Source organism: Alosa sapidissima, chromosome 12 (genome assembly GCF_018492685.1).
Source record: "Alosa sapidissima isolate fAloSap1 chromosome 12, fAloSap1.pri, whole genome shotgun sequence".
Lineage (NCBI taxonomy): Eukaryota > Metazoa > Chordata > Actinopteri > Clupeiformes > Clupeidae > Alosa > Alosa sapidissima.
Window position 1 is genome coordinate 27741221 of NC_055968.1, and position 15728 is coordinate 27756948.

General features: G+C 46.4%; 1 protein-coding gene and 1 long non-coding RNA gene across 2 annotated transcripts; one reads left to right on the plus strand and one right to left on the minus strand.

Moving 5' to 3' along the window:
* Positions 1–1095: 1095 nt before the first annotated feature.
* On the plus strand, positions 1096–12657 carry amotl2a (angiomotin like 2a). The gene is made up of 11 exons (XM_042057810.1): positions 1096–1289; positions 2359–3165; positions 3281–3482; positions 5128–5272; positions 5411–5497; positions 7659–7954; positions 8077–8273; positions 8415–8516; positions 8829–8992; positions 9539–9697; positions 10179–12657. Exons 2-11 carry the CDS (start codon positions 2432–2434, stop codon positions 10259–10261), a joined length of 2169 nt encoding a protein of 722 aa, XP_041913744.1. The 5' UTR covers positions 1096–1289; positions 2359–2431; the 3' UTR covers positions 10262–12657.
* Positions 12658–12691: 34 nt separating this feature from the next.
* On the minus strand, positions 12692–14539 carry LOC121678343. The gene is made up of 3 exons (XR_006021214.1): positions 14417–14539; positions 14257–14298; positions 12692–13468 (listed from the first exon to the last, which is right to left on the minus strand). It is a non-coding gene; the product is annotated as an uncharacterized LOC121678343 (long non-coding RNA).
* Between the last annotated feature and the right edge of the window lie 1189 nt (positions 14540–15728).

Below are 15728 nucleotides of genomic sequence, written 5' to 3' on the forward strand. Positions count from 1 at the left end.
GTATGTTTGTGTATGTGTGTGTGTGTGTGTGTCCATGCGTGTGTGTGTGTGTGTGTGTGTGTGTGTGTGTGTGTGTGTGTGTGTGTGTGTGTGTGTGTGTGTGTGTGTGTCCATGTGTGTGTGTGCGTGTGTAGAATGCAAGGTGGAGGGGGTGTTGGAGTGGAGTGTGTAGGAGCAGATGGCAGTGCTCCCCCAGTAATGTCTGCTGTGGGAGAACAATGCACCTCTCTGAGCTCTGATTAAGAAGGGGACGGGGATTTTACTCCACGGACAGCTGGCAGGCAGCATGCCCCAGACACACACGCGCACACACACACACATGCACACGCAGCCCCCTTCTCTCCACCTCCTTCCACAGACACACACTCAGCAATTAACTGGCACGGGCCACAGCTTAAATATTGACCAGACTACTGCAAACAAAAGGTCCTTTAAAGTAATTCTTTATCAGATTCGTAGGTCAGGCTTCAATTTTGTTACCCACTTTTCAGATGCATCCCTTTCAGTTGGTATTGTTTGGCAAATCTCATTGTGCTTCACTAAGCATTGGGTTATGGGGATTTTAGCTCTGGGATTTATATGATATAAATTTGATGTTTCACCATACTTCATCAAATGCGTAGCTTTGTTGCATACATATTTAATTTCCTAAATGCTGATATTTAAATTATAATTCATTTGAATGTCAACTTTTCAGACATTTTAATATCAATGTATTGTTCCACCTCAAAGTGATAGCCTATCACAGAGAATTTCATTATACTTAATTGTGTAATACTGTGGTGGGACATCAATATATATCAACACAATCAAATAAGTCTACATGAGGCCAAGTGTTACCTTCAGTTATAACTCCGCATGTCCCAGTTAATAATACAATCACTAAAATGTGCACACGAACTCCACGCTTTGCATCACAGAAGCAGAACAGCATGGAGGCCATGAGCGGTAGTGCAGTTCAGTCCCTCGCCCTGCCCCCTCGCTCTGCTCGCTGCGGTTGTGCGTTTGATCCCTCAGGGACCCGGAGCCTTCACATACCACACATTCCAGGCGCGCGGAACAATCAGCCCCAGTCGTTTATTAGCGCTGCCCTCTCCGCCTCTCGAGCTCAGTCTGCTGTAGGATTCGTACGGGCGCACACACTCACGCGTCCACTCTTAAAACAAGAAACCACGAATAGGAATACAAACGACGACGTTCTGTTTTTAGGATTATATTTAACTCGAACAAATTGAAAGAAGTACCACTAGGACCGTCCTAAACTTTTCTTCGTGATGAATTGTGAATAGGTAAGTATTTTTGTCAGTCGAGCGCTGGAGCGCTTTAAGCGCTAATGTGGATTTCATGGAATTTGACTATTATGGAATGTGTTATTCGGTAAAATATGAAGTATCATGTAATATGGTGATATTCTTTCATGACCCATTTATATTGCTGTACAGTTGTGGCTCTCTGTAGTTTTACAGTGAACATATGAGTGCGCCGTTTTGTTGTCCTCATGTCATTAGGGAGTATTTGGGTAGACGAGTGGATATATTCGTTTAATTTTAGTAATTACAGTTGGCTCAAGTTGTTTCTGTACTTGTTTATTTTGCCTGAAAGTTAGACAGCTATTGAGCAACACATACCAAATCCTCGACACGGGTCTTCCAGCTCCATATTTCTGGCATGTTAAAACTTAGTCTGAGAAGCAGCAGCGGTGAGGCAAGGGAAAGGAATTTGCCAACGTTTGCAGCAGGAAATGTCTGTCGCAACAAGTCTTAACTAATGGTGCAAAAATTCCTACTTATCTCTACATTTGTAGATTGCTAAAACGATATGATTCATATTGTCTGGGTAGTAGAGTACCCCGCATGCTGTCAAAGATATGTGTTGACGAAAACATTGGCATATGGATATTCATGTGGATGGGAATTTTTAGAGTAGCCTATAATAGTTTGTGTTGGGACGTTTGGGAAACCATAAACTCTGTAGGCCATTATACTAGGACGCATGCGAACTGCGCCAGGAACCTTTCGGGTATTTTGGAGTGGTATTATTTATAAATTTGGTAGCAGTGGGATGGGATTCTGAGTACCATGTTGAGTCAGTAGGTGTGAGAGACTTGTCTGGTATGGGCCGATTTAGAATCAGAGGTTGTGGCATTGTAGTCATGGGAAAATATTCCCACAATTTTATGGGAGCTCCCTTTGGTTATTTTAACAAATAAAACAGAATATTTACATTCATGCTAATTGTTCTGAATTGTTCTTTGTCATTTATGTGCAGACAGATGGCAACTACCACATTTTCCATAAAAACAATATTAATGCCCATTGACTGATTGGTGACTGTATTTTTTTTTTCTATTCTTTTTAGGTCAGTGGTGGTCTATTCAGAGTCGCCTTTAAAAACAAAAATACACGCATTCACAGACATACTCTCAGTCGAGATGAGAACCGCTGAGGAATCTTCTGGCACTGTCCTGCACCGGCTAATCCAGGAGCAGCTGCGCTACGGCAACCCCACAGATACACGCACCCTCCTGGCCATACAGCAGCAGGCCCTGCGCGGTGGCAGCAGCGGAGGGGGTGCTGGTAGCCCCCGTTCGTCCCTGGAGAGCCTCACCCAGGAGGAGTCCCAGTTCCTCCAGATGTCCACACGACAGGAGCCCCAGGGCCAGGAGCACCAAGGGGACTACCAGCACTCCGAGAGCCCCGTCTGCAACCTCTACCAACTGCACAGCGAGGAGCTGCCCACGTACGAGGAGGCCAAGGCCCACTCACAGTTCTTGGCTGCACAGAGAGGCCAAACGGTCATGCAGCAAAGCCAAGGCATGGATGTGCCCATTTACGATGGAGACACACACGGAGAGGGAATGTGGGACCTAAAACGAGAGCACGCTCGGTCGCTCAGCGAGCGCCTGATGCAGCTCTCCCTGGAGAGGAATGGCTCCAATGAGAACCTGCCCATGAGCTCCTCACATAGCTACCCCCAGCTCTCCAACTACCACTTAGGCCCCATGTCCCACGAGGAGCCTGGGTCTCTTCCCGCACCTGACCAGAGGGGACCACCTCCAGAGTACCCCTTCCTGGTTAAGACACCTGGATATATGGTCAGCCACTCACAGGAGCATGGACACTACTACCAGGAGCCACCCCCACCTTTCCACTCCCAGCACCAAAGGTAATTCAAGACATTCCACAAAAGCCAAACATAGCATATGTAGGAGAAAGCACAGATTATGGTTGTCAGTGATAGTATTAAGCACTGATGAGTTGTCTCCCCTCCCCATCTTTAGGTATGTGCCAGCCCCACAGATGGTTGTGCGCCAGACCGCTCTGCCCACAGTGACCCCTGCTGGTCAGGAGTACATGATGGCAGCCCCAGCATCACCTAGCAACCCTGCACAAGCTGCTCAGGTGGAGATGTTGATGAGGGAGAACGAGAGACTCAGAAAGGAATTAGAGGGCTACGGTGAGAAGACAACAAGGCTAACGAAGGTGAGCGAAGTAACTGTCCTGAATGAAACAACTGAGGAAGAATGTTGTCCTCAGATTGACCTGTGACTGATTAATAGTATGTTGGGGAAGTACTATGGTGCTGATAATTAACATCAGAAGTTTTTGGTTTAAAGCACACATGGCTTACAGCGGGTGTGGATGTAGAAAACCATAATGCGGTCGTTCTTGCCAAATGCCACATACCAGAGAGATTAGCTCGCAAGCCCAGTAGGAATGCATGCAATGGAGGGATCACAAGGATTTTGATTTCATTTAGAAAAAAAACGCTCCTTCTCAGTGACTAAGTGAAATTTTTTCAAACTTGTTTGTCCTCTTGGAGCAAAAAGAAATTCATCCACTTCACTGGAGATGCCAAACAGGCAGAACGTTTTGCTGTAATGTGATAATGTCATTACTCAAATGTCAGAATGTCACAGACCGTCTGGATGGGCAAAGCTAGTTTGGCTCTGCTGACTATGCCTCATAAAATATAATTTGAAAGTCATTTATTTTATAGGGCTTTTTTCTCCCTTTCCTTCTGTGAAGATTGCACCACAATTATACCTCAGTAGTGGGTTAAGAAACCCTCATTAGAATTTGATGGTTTGTGATGAGTAGGGAATTAGATTGAAGGGAAAGGTCCTCGCTCTCTCTCTCTCAGTATCCCCATGTTTCTCTAAGGCCTCCTTTGTCTGCATGTCTTCCACGGTGGGATGCCACAGACGAACAGATGTCTGGGCTCGTCTGCGCTAGTGTCAGGCAGTGGTGAAGGCCCTTGAACTGGGGCCACAGCTGACAGTGCAGGGTGCAGCCAGCACCACGGCGATCCCACAGCTGTGGATTCCCCAATTCAATGGCCTCTTTCACTTTTCCCCCTCCTGTGACACAGCCTTACATGTCTCCTTGTTTTCTTCATGAAAAAGAAGGACCCCCCCCCCCCCACACACACACACACACACATACACACACTTTTGTACCATTTCTGGCCTTTTCCTATTAGAGGAGCCGACTGTGGGATATTTCCGGATCATTCTTGGGGAGAAGGTCTGTTCCCACACTGTCATTTGCAGACTTATGCAAATTGTTTTCCTTTGAGTAAACCCCTCACTCTCTCCTCTAACATAAAAAGCAAACAGGGGTGGTACTGCTAGCAAGGGGTTAGGCTTGAGTGTTGGTAGGGTGTTGGTTGGCTGAACTGCCTTTCCTGCCACAGAGAACTGGAGTGCCTACAGTTTGAGTAATGCTCCCATTTCGAGGTGATGGTATGCCTTCCACACATCCTGATCTTTTGTCTCTTACCCTGGCTCTCTGGCATGCAGCCCCACGGGCAGATGAATGCACAGACACCTGGGACTCATAAGTGTTCATTCAGGAATGTTGATTCAATTCCCAGTCCCTGAGGAGGCCTGAGAGAGGGAGGGGGGAGGGGGGAGGGGGGGGGGGGGAGAGAGAGATTCATTTATCAGGCCAAGCACAATGAGCTGATCAGCCAAGCACATTCCTCTCCCAGCAATCTTGACCTGGTTTGTTTAGGTGTAGCATGGATCACTACCACCTAATTTTTTTCTCCTCAAGTGACCCAACATGGGAATTATAACCATTCTCAATGAAAGTGACTTAAGTCGATCTGCTTCTTTTGTTTCAGCTGGAGCAGGAGATCCAGAGGATATCGGAGGATTACGAAACCTTGATGAAGGGCTCTGCTAAGAGAGAGTCCCTGGAGAAGACGATGAGAAACAAACTGGAGGCCGAGATCAAACGACTGCATGACTTCAACAGGGACCTCAGAGGTAAACCCAGCTGATGCAATGCATGTGCAAGTATTATCTATGTAGAGAAAAATCCGGCATCAGTTGTGAGAGTGCACTATCAGAGTAACCGCCAGATGAGTTCACATTTTTAACAGATTTATGTTTCTTTAATTGCAGACCGCCTGGAAACTGCTAATAAGCAGCTAGCAACTGTGGAAGTAGAAGACCAGAGCCAGCATGTCTATGCCAAACTGGTTGAGCAAAGTAAGTAAATATATGATCAGAATACATAATCCCTTCATCTCTGGGTAGCATTACGAGGAAAAACTACCATTTACCCTAAGATGTTGTTTTCTTCATTCTTTGCCTTCAGATGTTGTCAAACCACATGCCATGACAGCTTTCTGTCAATGGTTATTACTATAATTCCTGGGAAAGTTAAGGTTTTGAGAAAAATACAGAGACAAAGGCACTCGGGTACATTGCATAGCAAACGGCTAACTCTACTGTGACAAATTCCTGTGGAGTGCCAAGTAGTCCGCCCCCCCCCCCCCCCCCCCTGCACCCCCTTCCCGAGGAGGTGTCTCTACCTTTTGTAATGGCTGAGGCCTAACTGTGGGGAGGCAGAGTTCCTCTCCACTTCCCCCAGCTAAGGAGCTCTTTTGGCCCTTCAACACCAGTCATTATTCACAGCGGCCGTAAGTGTGGCCTGGATTCCTGGAATATTTTCAGGTATTTCAGGCTGTTCCGTTCGCTGGGAACGCCTCCCTCCTTGGGCCCTCTCCCCCCCTGCTTAGATTTTGAGCTCCTTCCTCAGGAGCCTTACGTATATAGATACCGTGTGTCCACTACAGATTTGTCAAGTCAGCCATGACTTATCTTTCTGCCCTTGTTTGGATGTTACAGTCCCCGTGCCAAGGAGTAATTGGTTTAAGTTTATTGTTATGCCTAAGTGACTTGGCTGTACTTTAATTAGGCAGTAACATTAAGACAAACAACCAAGCATTAAGGACAAAACTAATGCCATTATGTAACTAGCTAAGGATCATTTCAAGTAGATTAGACAAGTTTCCAATGCAATGTCCAAATTATCTTCAATTGTGGGGAAAATAAAATCTGAGAACTATCAAAACAAACTATCCCTAATGTCCTTCAGGAAGGAGCCAATTTCCATGCTGGTCTTCCATGTGGTACATTCTCAAAGAGATTCTGGCACAGTTAATTGCTATTCTCAAAAAGTATTAGCAGCTTGCAACAGCTCAGAGATCAGACTGTAGTTTGTTGTTGTTTGAGAACAAGGACATCAGTATTTTCTGTTTTTTTGCGACTGCATGTTTAGGTATGACCTAGAGTTATGGTGTGAGCAAGGTCTTTATAGCTGGGAGTTGAAATTTTCAACATCATGACCCCATGGAGGTATTTGATTTACTTGTTTACTACTTAGCCTAGTGACATTCCTGAGTCCCTCTGCACAAAGGACTGGCTGTATGTGGAGAGGGATCAGAGGAAGTCTGCATTCCCTCCAGGACCTGGCACTCTAGTTGTATAATCAGGGACTTGTTTTAGCACAAGGCTCAAGGGCGATTGCTCTCTCTTGTTTTTTTCCCCTCTTCAAGTGTTACCGGTAACATAAATTCAGGGTGACCCAGAAAGACAAAAGTGGTTAAGCTTTCCTCTCTCAAGCATATTGGGGACCGGAGGAAATAGTTCTGTGAGAGGCAGGGAAGTTCTCTGGTGGCCAATGGCTGTAGATAGACTGGGTGGAGCAGTGAGTACTGGGGCCTCACCGACAGCCATACACTGGTAGGTCAAAGGACACATGGAGCAAACCAGTCCCTCTTCACACACAACACAGGCTTGTGTAAACCAGGCCCCCCCACACTATTTTTTGTTCTGGACTTTCTGTGAGAAGTTGGTTCTTCTTCCAGAGACAGTGGGAGAGGGGCCGGGAATTCTGGGAATGCGTCCCAGACACGCCTCAGCGCTAAAGAGTGGCTGTTAACTCAGCGCAGCCATTCTTAACGGCATGTCCCCACAACGGCATTCCAGCCGTCGTAAATGGCATTCTCCAGTCCCTCAGGAGAGAGGGGGAGGCACAGAGAGCTAATGTCTTCCCAGAGGCCTGGGAGCCAAAAGTTTGTTGAGAATTCGCTCGCGGGGAGAGCAGAGCAGGGCCAATGTTTCCCAGAGTTTGATCATGGGTAGTGTGGCATGCCTTGGAAGTGCATCAGTCCTGCCTGCCTGATGTGTGTCACCAATGACGCACTGCCACTTGGCATCCAGTCCACATACTGTGTGTGTGCAGCTTGAGCAATCTGATGACTTCTCCTTCTGGTGCAGCGGTTGACGTAAAACTAACATTATTTCTCGTTTTTTTTTTTGCTTCTTCTTCTTCTCCTCCTCTCCCCTTTCCCCTTTCTTCCAGACGAGGAGCTGCAGCACGAGCGCGACCGCCTGGAGCGGGAGGCGCTGCACCTGCGCGGCTGCGGCGAGGAGTGGCGGCGGCGCGGCGAGGCCCTGGAGCAGGCGCTGGGCTCGGCGCAGGCACGCAGCCGGCAGCTGGAGGACGAGCTGCGCCGCAAGCGCGCCTACGTGGAGAAGGTGGAGCGGCTGCAGAGCGCGCTGGCGCAGCTGCAGGCCGCCTGCGAGAAGCGCGAGGCGCTGGAGCTGCGTCTGCGCACGCGGCTGGAGCAGGAGCTCAAGAGCCTGCGGGCACAGCAGGTAACCACGGCAACGGTCTCTTCCTGTGTGACGCTAACTTAGCCATGAAGCCCAATCGAGCTTGTGTTTTGTCACAGTTTTGTCACAGCCACTAACCTGTTTGTTTCTCCATGTTGCTGCAGTGGCACTCCCAAGGCCAGGCGTGTGGTCCCTCTCAGCTGGGAGTGAGCACCACCTCTCTGCAGCAGCAGCTGCGGGAGCGCGAGGAGCGGGTCCTGGCCCTGGAGGCCGACATCACGCGCTGGGAGCAGAAGTACCTGGAGGAGAGCACCATGCGTCAATTCGCCATGGACGCAGCGGCTACCGCTGCAGCGCAGAGGTAAGCAACTCAGAGCGACTGCAGGACAACACGTGTGTTAGACATTAAAGGATCGCAACCTCTATTCCAAATTCCTGTGCGATTTACTGCAGTTGTTGTAAGTTGCTTTGTCTAAATGTGGTCTTGGTTTGGTTCTTACAGGGACACTACCATCATCAACCACTCCCCACGCCACTCACCAAACAACAGCTTCAACGAGGACCTGCCATCCACCACTCACAGACATCAAGAGATGGAGAACAGGTATGCCCATTTCCTAGGCACGTTCTAGAGACTGCACAGCCGGAATCACAGGAATATGCTTGGCTTTTTTCCATTAATCAGTCAGATCTCTGAAACGCATAGTTGACACAGATAATAAGCACATTATTTAACTGACACTTAAGTATTCCATATATGTTTGCCTTGCATGTGAGGGACTTTCCACAAGAGCAGCTTCCAAATCGGAATCATTGGAATGCATGTTCAAAAGAAACGGCCAATTGCAAATGGATTGTTTTGCTTGGGTCAGCTAGATAAGTAACTAACTGGCAATTGTGTTTGTGTGTCTTGCAGAATCAGAGCTCTCCACGCTCAGCTGCTGGAGAAGGACGCAGTGATCAAGGTCCTGCATCAGCGGTCACGTCGTGAGCAACAGGGCCTGCGTCCAGCCCGCTCTGTGCCTTCCATCAGCACCATCCTCACAGCGGCCACCACCACCTGCAGTATCCGCGGCAAGGGTAAGGAATCCGCTTAGAGCTCTGGGCGTAGTCCTGGGTCGTTGAGACATTGGAGCTAAAGGAATGAGAGAATGAAGGTGGAAGGGTGGGGGGGGGGGGGGGGGGGGGTTAAAGAAAACAGGAACAGCACATGTCTTTTTGGTTACTCGACAACTGGCCAGACTCCTTTAAGCGGACGCCAGCTCAGAATGTGCCATCTCCAAAATAAAACCAGCGGGCCAGCACACACACACACACACACACACACACACACACACACACACACACACACACACACCGCTGCCTGCTGCCCTCAAATAGATGATGTCTTCTCCTGTATGGAATTTGTGATCGTCTCCCCTTTGGGTGCTAGAATAGACACTCCAGAATAGCAAAGAAAAAATGTGGAGGGTGTCTGTCGGAAGCAGATGTTTTCTTTTTTGTCATGCAATGCAATCTATGGGCCGTGTGGTATTTCTGTATATGTGTGTGTGTGTGTATTTGAGTGCGGGCGTGAATGGGGAAGTGAGACGGTGGTTTTAACAGCTTCCTCTTTACCGTCTGCAGGGAAGAGCCTCTCGGATGACCAGACGGCCGGGCCCACTCTGCCACCACCTGCTCCCCGTCTGCCTCCCGCCAGAGTGTCCAGTCAGGACTGCGGCACCCAGTGCGACGTGCCCACCCCTGAGACCAGTAACCCTGCTGTTCCCACGGCATCCACTTCTGGTGTGTAGTCTATTCATCCCAGTACATGTCACATGCCAGTCACCACATGCCCATTGCCTTACATGCAATGTTCAAACCTACATAGTTGGTGAGATGCCACATGGTTTAATGCCACATGATTTATGAAACATGGAAGTGTTTAGAAGTAAAATAATGCGACCTTTCATATTGCATTTAAGCTTTCGTAATCACACCACATACTTGCCTTTTTGAACTTTAGTGGTTAATGACTAACCAAGGGCAATCAAAATGAAGGAGCGGGAGCGAATATCTTTCGAGTTATTCGTTCTTTGCCAAACGTTGACTACATCCATAGCGAGGCGTGTGTTTACATGCTCCTGATATTCTCTCTGTTATCCTCGCGGCCCATTGACATCATCGGTCAGGCCCCTTAAAGCCGCCACTCCGTGCCACGACCTTGAGGCCTGCTCCCCATTACTGGTTGGGCTAATCTTAATGTCAAACATTTATTTCATTACAGATAACTCCCAGCAGACCGCTGCTCCGGCCAGCCTGATGAAATGCCTGAGTGCCGACGCAGATGTGGTGGAGATCCTGATTTGAAAAGGAGGCCTGGGACTCTGTCCAGCGCGGCTCTGGAGTGCAAAGAAATAGCCAGTCGGATTAAGCGGAGCGCGACGCTCGCCATTGCAGACCCACGTTGGATGGCGGAGCATCTTTCCCGTTTCCAGACTCTTGTGTGTCAAAGTGGGACACAGTCACAGTGCCCCTTTCCTCCACCCAAACCACCCCCCCCTCTCCTCCACTACCCTACTTAACCCAGCTCTGCAAAGGACTTCAGAGGTTATCGAGGCAGACAACAAATGTCGACGAGGGTTTGTGTGCGGGTTTGTGTGCTTAAGGGGCCGAGAAGGACAGAAGGAAGAGGAACCCTGAACTGTCATGGTGTAGAGAGGAGAGCTGAGCTCCCTTGGACTGTTTGTCTCTACACTTAAAACAAGCAATACGAAGAGAAGAGAAAAGAAAAGAACAGAACAGAACACAATGAAAGAAACATCTACGACTTAGCTGGCCATGCTCTTTCAGTGGACTGCCAGGTGCACATGAGACTGATTTTTCTGAGGTACTTGGACAGTACTCTGCAAAAGTTGCAAAGGGGGCAGCTGTCACCGCGCAAAACAAAACTGCATATGTATAAATGTGTATGTTCTCCTTTTTTAAGTATTGTATTTATATTTATGATATGCTGCTGATGGTGTGACTTTTTTTTTTCTCGTTTATGTGTGGATGTGTGTGAAGAGTGCTGTCTGGTTGGTATGGAAGAATAGGAAAGACATCCAAATGATTCTGGATGTGCGTCTCAGTTTCCCTTTAATACGCTGCATCCACGACACTTCTCAGCTCCTGTTTTTAGATCCAAAATTGAGCTGAGTTGGGTCAGGCATTCCCAAGGAAAGACAACACCCGGCATGGCTTTTAACAGCTTTTATCGGCTGTCCTGCATGTCCCGTCAGATCCATTGCAACTGCTCGGCCCCAAAAATACTGAGAATAGAACTTTAGACTTTTTTGAACCATGGGAAAGCCAACTGGATCATAATCCTTCTCTGACTTGGATTACTTTTCCTCACCAGAATAGTTGAGCAAATGCCTATCAGCTGAACCCCTACTCTTCAAACAGACTAAATTAACATTACAGTTGTTGGTGTTCTTATTATAATTGCTTGTCATGGCAGGAGCGTGAGGGGCCCCTTTTCAGACAGATTGGGAAGACTCCTTATTTTGAGCGGGGTGCTGCAGACCCAGGAATGGGGTGGGGATGTATGCATATCCATGTCCCTACTGTTTAAAGAACACTTATGGGGGCTCAAGCGAACATGTGGAGGCTGCTGATGTTTGAAATGCCAGGTTATCTTTTCTTGTGCCCCCGGACAGTCGTTGCCCGACCGACACGCCGTTGCTATTCTCCGCTGACAAGCTGAGGCTAATCTTCCCACATTCCTGCCGGCTGGAATGGCCCTTGCTTAGAGAAAAGGGCTATCTAGAGGGTGACCCCCTTGGCCTTGAAGAAATGGCAGGCATTCAGAACTCTATTCTCTTCCTGGCCGTATTTATTTTTTGACGGAGCCATGGTAGCTGGTTCTACTGTGACCATCTAAATCGAAAAGCAGTTAAAATAGATAGAAAACTTCCAACCATATTTGGCCCTTGTTCAATGTTCTGTTTGCCGACCCTTCCTGGGTTGTGTTGCGCATACAGAGGGGAAGAGAGGAAAAACCGTTGCTATCTATACTTTTGCAAGACTCACATTTCTGAAATCAGAAAGGTCGTCTTTTACCCACAATGTGCAACTGACATCAGGCTAGCTCTAGATTAGTTAGAGGGTGAAACACTTGTGAATGTAGGGGCCTTTCATTATCATCACAGAGGTCTGTGGGAATATCCACACATTGGGTGATTGGTCTAAACTGGAATGCAGGGATGGCTCCCTTGTTTTTATCAGTGATTCTTCCTGACTTCTCCATATGCAACATTTGATTGTCCTATTCCTACCCTCTTCTCCCTCCACCCCCTTTTTACTCACATAGCCATTGCTGGTCGATGCTTTGTGACGTAACAATTTGCTTTGTGACGTAACAATTTGCTTTGTGACGTAACAATTTGCTTTCAGAAATGCTTTTTTGTTGTTGTTGTTGTTGTTGTTGTTGTTCAAGTTATGGACTTTGTTTACAGAAAGGGCTGTTTTTGAAACGAGAGATGTTAATATATTTTGTATATTATTTTCCTTTATTAGTATTTAGAGATGTGAACATAACGCCAAAGATTTGCATTACAATTAAGTTATATCTGAGAATATGAACACATGCAGGGCTACATGTAGACGCCTTGCTCGAGCTGGTTGACCCATACTTGGACGTTGCTGTGAACTTCTAGGATGGGGGGATTTTTGTATGCCATTAACATTTCATTAATTGAATAAAACCTTAATATATATCTTTACAAAATCTTTTTTGTGTAATTGACTACTTAATGTGTATGTGTATGTCCGTCTGTCTGTGTCTGTGTCTCTGTGTATTTGTGTTTGTGTCTGCCTAACGAGGGTTAGTCCTCTGACATGTTTTACAAGAGCAAGTCTGTGCACAATCCCTCTCGTTGCAAATCCCCCGACGGGGCATGAATGGCATCTCCCATTCATCGGTGAAGAAGGCTGCTTTATTCAGTGAAAAAAAAAAACAGACACACAAAATCCCGCCACCTGCTTGACTGTTGGCAAGCAACCTGCGCGATAAAACTCCCCCCTCGGCACATTCCTCTCTAGGCCCCTCTGTGCGCTGTGAGCCCCTGGTGAACACTCGCTCCCTTCACTACAAAATGTTAAAACAAAGAGCAATTCTGGGCCTGCAATGAGCCTCACTGTTCTCTATCAATAGATATAGTTTGGGCACGGTCTACTGCTTTTAACAGCTTAGTACCTAGTCAGTAAACTTTGAGGAAGATGCTCTAAAGAAAGGGATGGGGGGGGGGGATTATTTCAGGCTGATTAGTAAAACAAACCAAACATCTTGTTTTTTTTTTCATTTTAACTATTCTAAATTAGGTGAGAAAAGCAAAGAGAGATAAAGACATGTACAAGACAAGAAGACAACAATTACTCCCGGTCTTTCAACAGGGTTGTGAATGACAAGACATTTCGGAATCATTTAACTTTGAGCTTAATCATCAGTCGGATAACATTTCCCGACACTGAAAGTGCAATATTCCTGCTCTTGTATGCAGTGCAGCTGCAATCACAGGTCCGCAGGCAACAATCCTGTAAGAACAAGTCGACTTGTGGTTACTTCCTCTTAAAGTTGGCCAATCACTAATACCAGCATGTACTGAGAAAAAAAACCCAACTGCACTTGGCTTCCAGGAAAGCCAATGAGTAGTCCTTTTGACATCTAACTACTTAACAAATGATTCTCAATGCTAATTTTCACTGAATGGTTGCCCACTAAAGGCCTTTGTGTGTGTGTGTGTGTGTGTGTGTGTGTGTGTGTAACTCTCAATGCTTAATGCTAGGCGACGCATTCTCAACATTCAGCTGGCCCAATGCAGCGGGGTTTCTCAGCCCTGTGGTATGTGCTTTGCATTTATCACAGCTGAGAAATAACGCAAAGCCGAGCGACTTAGCGTCAGAAGGCATACATGGAATTCACCCCTGCGAAAAACCGGGTTCACACATTCCATTCTTCAAGCAGGCCGAAGTGGTGCATTCAGACACATTTAGCAATCAAAAGACATTTCTCCCAGATGACACCCCCCCCCCTAAAAGGGTTAGCTTCATCTGCTTTTGGTTGGTTTTATGTCTTCATGTGATTCTTCCCTCCACCCACCCCCTCTCATATAAAGCTTGCGGGTATGGAACTCCTTAATATGATTGATGGTAGAGATGAGATGTCTATGAAAGTGTTTTCACTTATCCTCCCCTCTCTTATGCTGTCGGTGTCGGTTTATCTTTCAGAAACTTTCCGCCCCCTCGCTATGAAGGCACATTTTTGGAATAGTCCTTGCAGTATTGCAGATGTTTGATTCATGAAATGAGATATGAAAACTTACGAATGGATCTTCTTGGCAGAGTGCTGTAGATTGACTTCCAGTCTGCCACAACAAGGGCGTAAATTAAGAAAGTTCAAATGAGATTAAAAATAAATTGGGTGGAATTATGTCTGCGATTGATGTGCCTGATGTGAAGAATGGCTCAAGATGTCACACTTACGGTCACATGGCCTGAAGTGGTCTCACCAGTGCATGCACCTGATAACACTTTGCCTACACAGGCTGTCAGCAATTTAAAAAACTTTGGTCTGTCATCATGAGAGAAATGCTGTTTCTCCTTATCCTCCCCCTAAAGAGAAAAAGGCACATTTGGATTAATCTCTCAATGCAAATGAACCCTTAAAGGTGTAGGTTTTTGAACGTTCTAAGTTCCGCAACAATTGAAGGTTCTAAAATTCTATGTTGAATTCAATGAACCCAGATATTCTTTAGAACGTTCATTTCTCAACATTCCCGTCACACCGGTGTGACGGTACTCCTTTAAGGGTTAAGGCTTTTTGATGCACACAGAAATCTCCCATACTGTTGTATTTAGGATTTTTAAAATGTTATATTCAGAATGTGTTTATGACACTGCAGTAAAGCATATTTGTAAGGGAAAGAGAGCATCTGGATTTATGAGATTTGGGCAGTAATGCGCCTGCCTTTGATAATGCGTATCGCTCTCCTCGTGTTTAATGAGCCCAATATATACAGCACTGAATGCCCCCTTTCCCTCAGGTCTCTGTTTTCTGTGTAAATATTTTGCCAGTCCATGCCTTGCTGCATAGGTTTGAGAGGGCATTCCAATCATGCTTCACAAGGTTCATTGACAGTAGGTTTACTTGTGGCAGATAGGCACAGCTTTTCTCACTGCAGTCAGTAGAAATGTGCAGCATACCAGACCCCTAATGTAACACCTTGTTACCTGTCTTTCTCATGGATACAAATGAGTTGGCAAGCAGCTCATAGGTTCAGCTACAGGTCTAGGTAGGGTCAGTCGCTGTGCAGCGTTGCAGTGATACCTCAGGCGCCAACCTTTTTCTGGTCTCTATGGGCTTTTGCATATTGAAGTTGGCAGAGTATTTGCTGAGACGGTATGTCTGACAGTTTACTCATGACATTTATGGTTGCCTGCAAAAAGCAAACACAAATGAGCAAACATGTCATAAATGTAAGATTTTGTTTTGCAGTATCAGTATTGCACTAGGGGCTAAAGTACATTGAAAATTTACCATGATGTGGTTGAGTGATGTAGAAATGCTGATTGTATTTGTGATATCTCATGTATATCAATTCTCTCAATTGTGTCTCAATTGTGTTGCCTTTAAAACACCAAGAATTAATTAGAGGATAAACTTTACGTCACTAAACAGAATCATTTATTGTATTTCAGTCCTCCCTTACAGTACAGTCACTCCCTTATTATCTGGGGTCATTAGTTCTGGTATTGAGAATTCTAAACATGAGAAAGTGACTAAAACAGGGACACA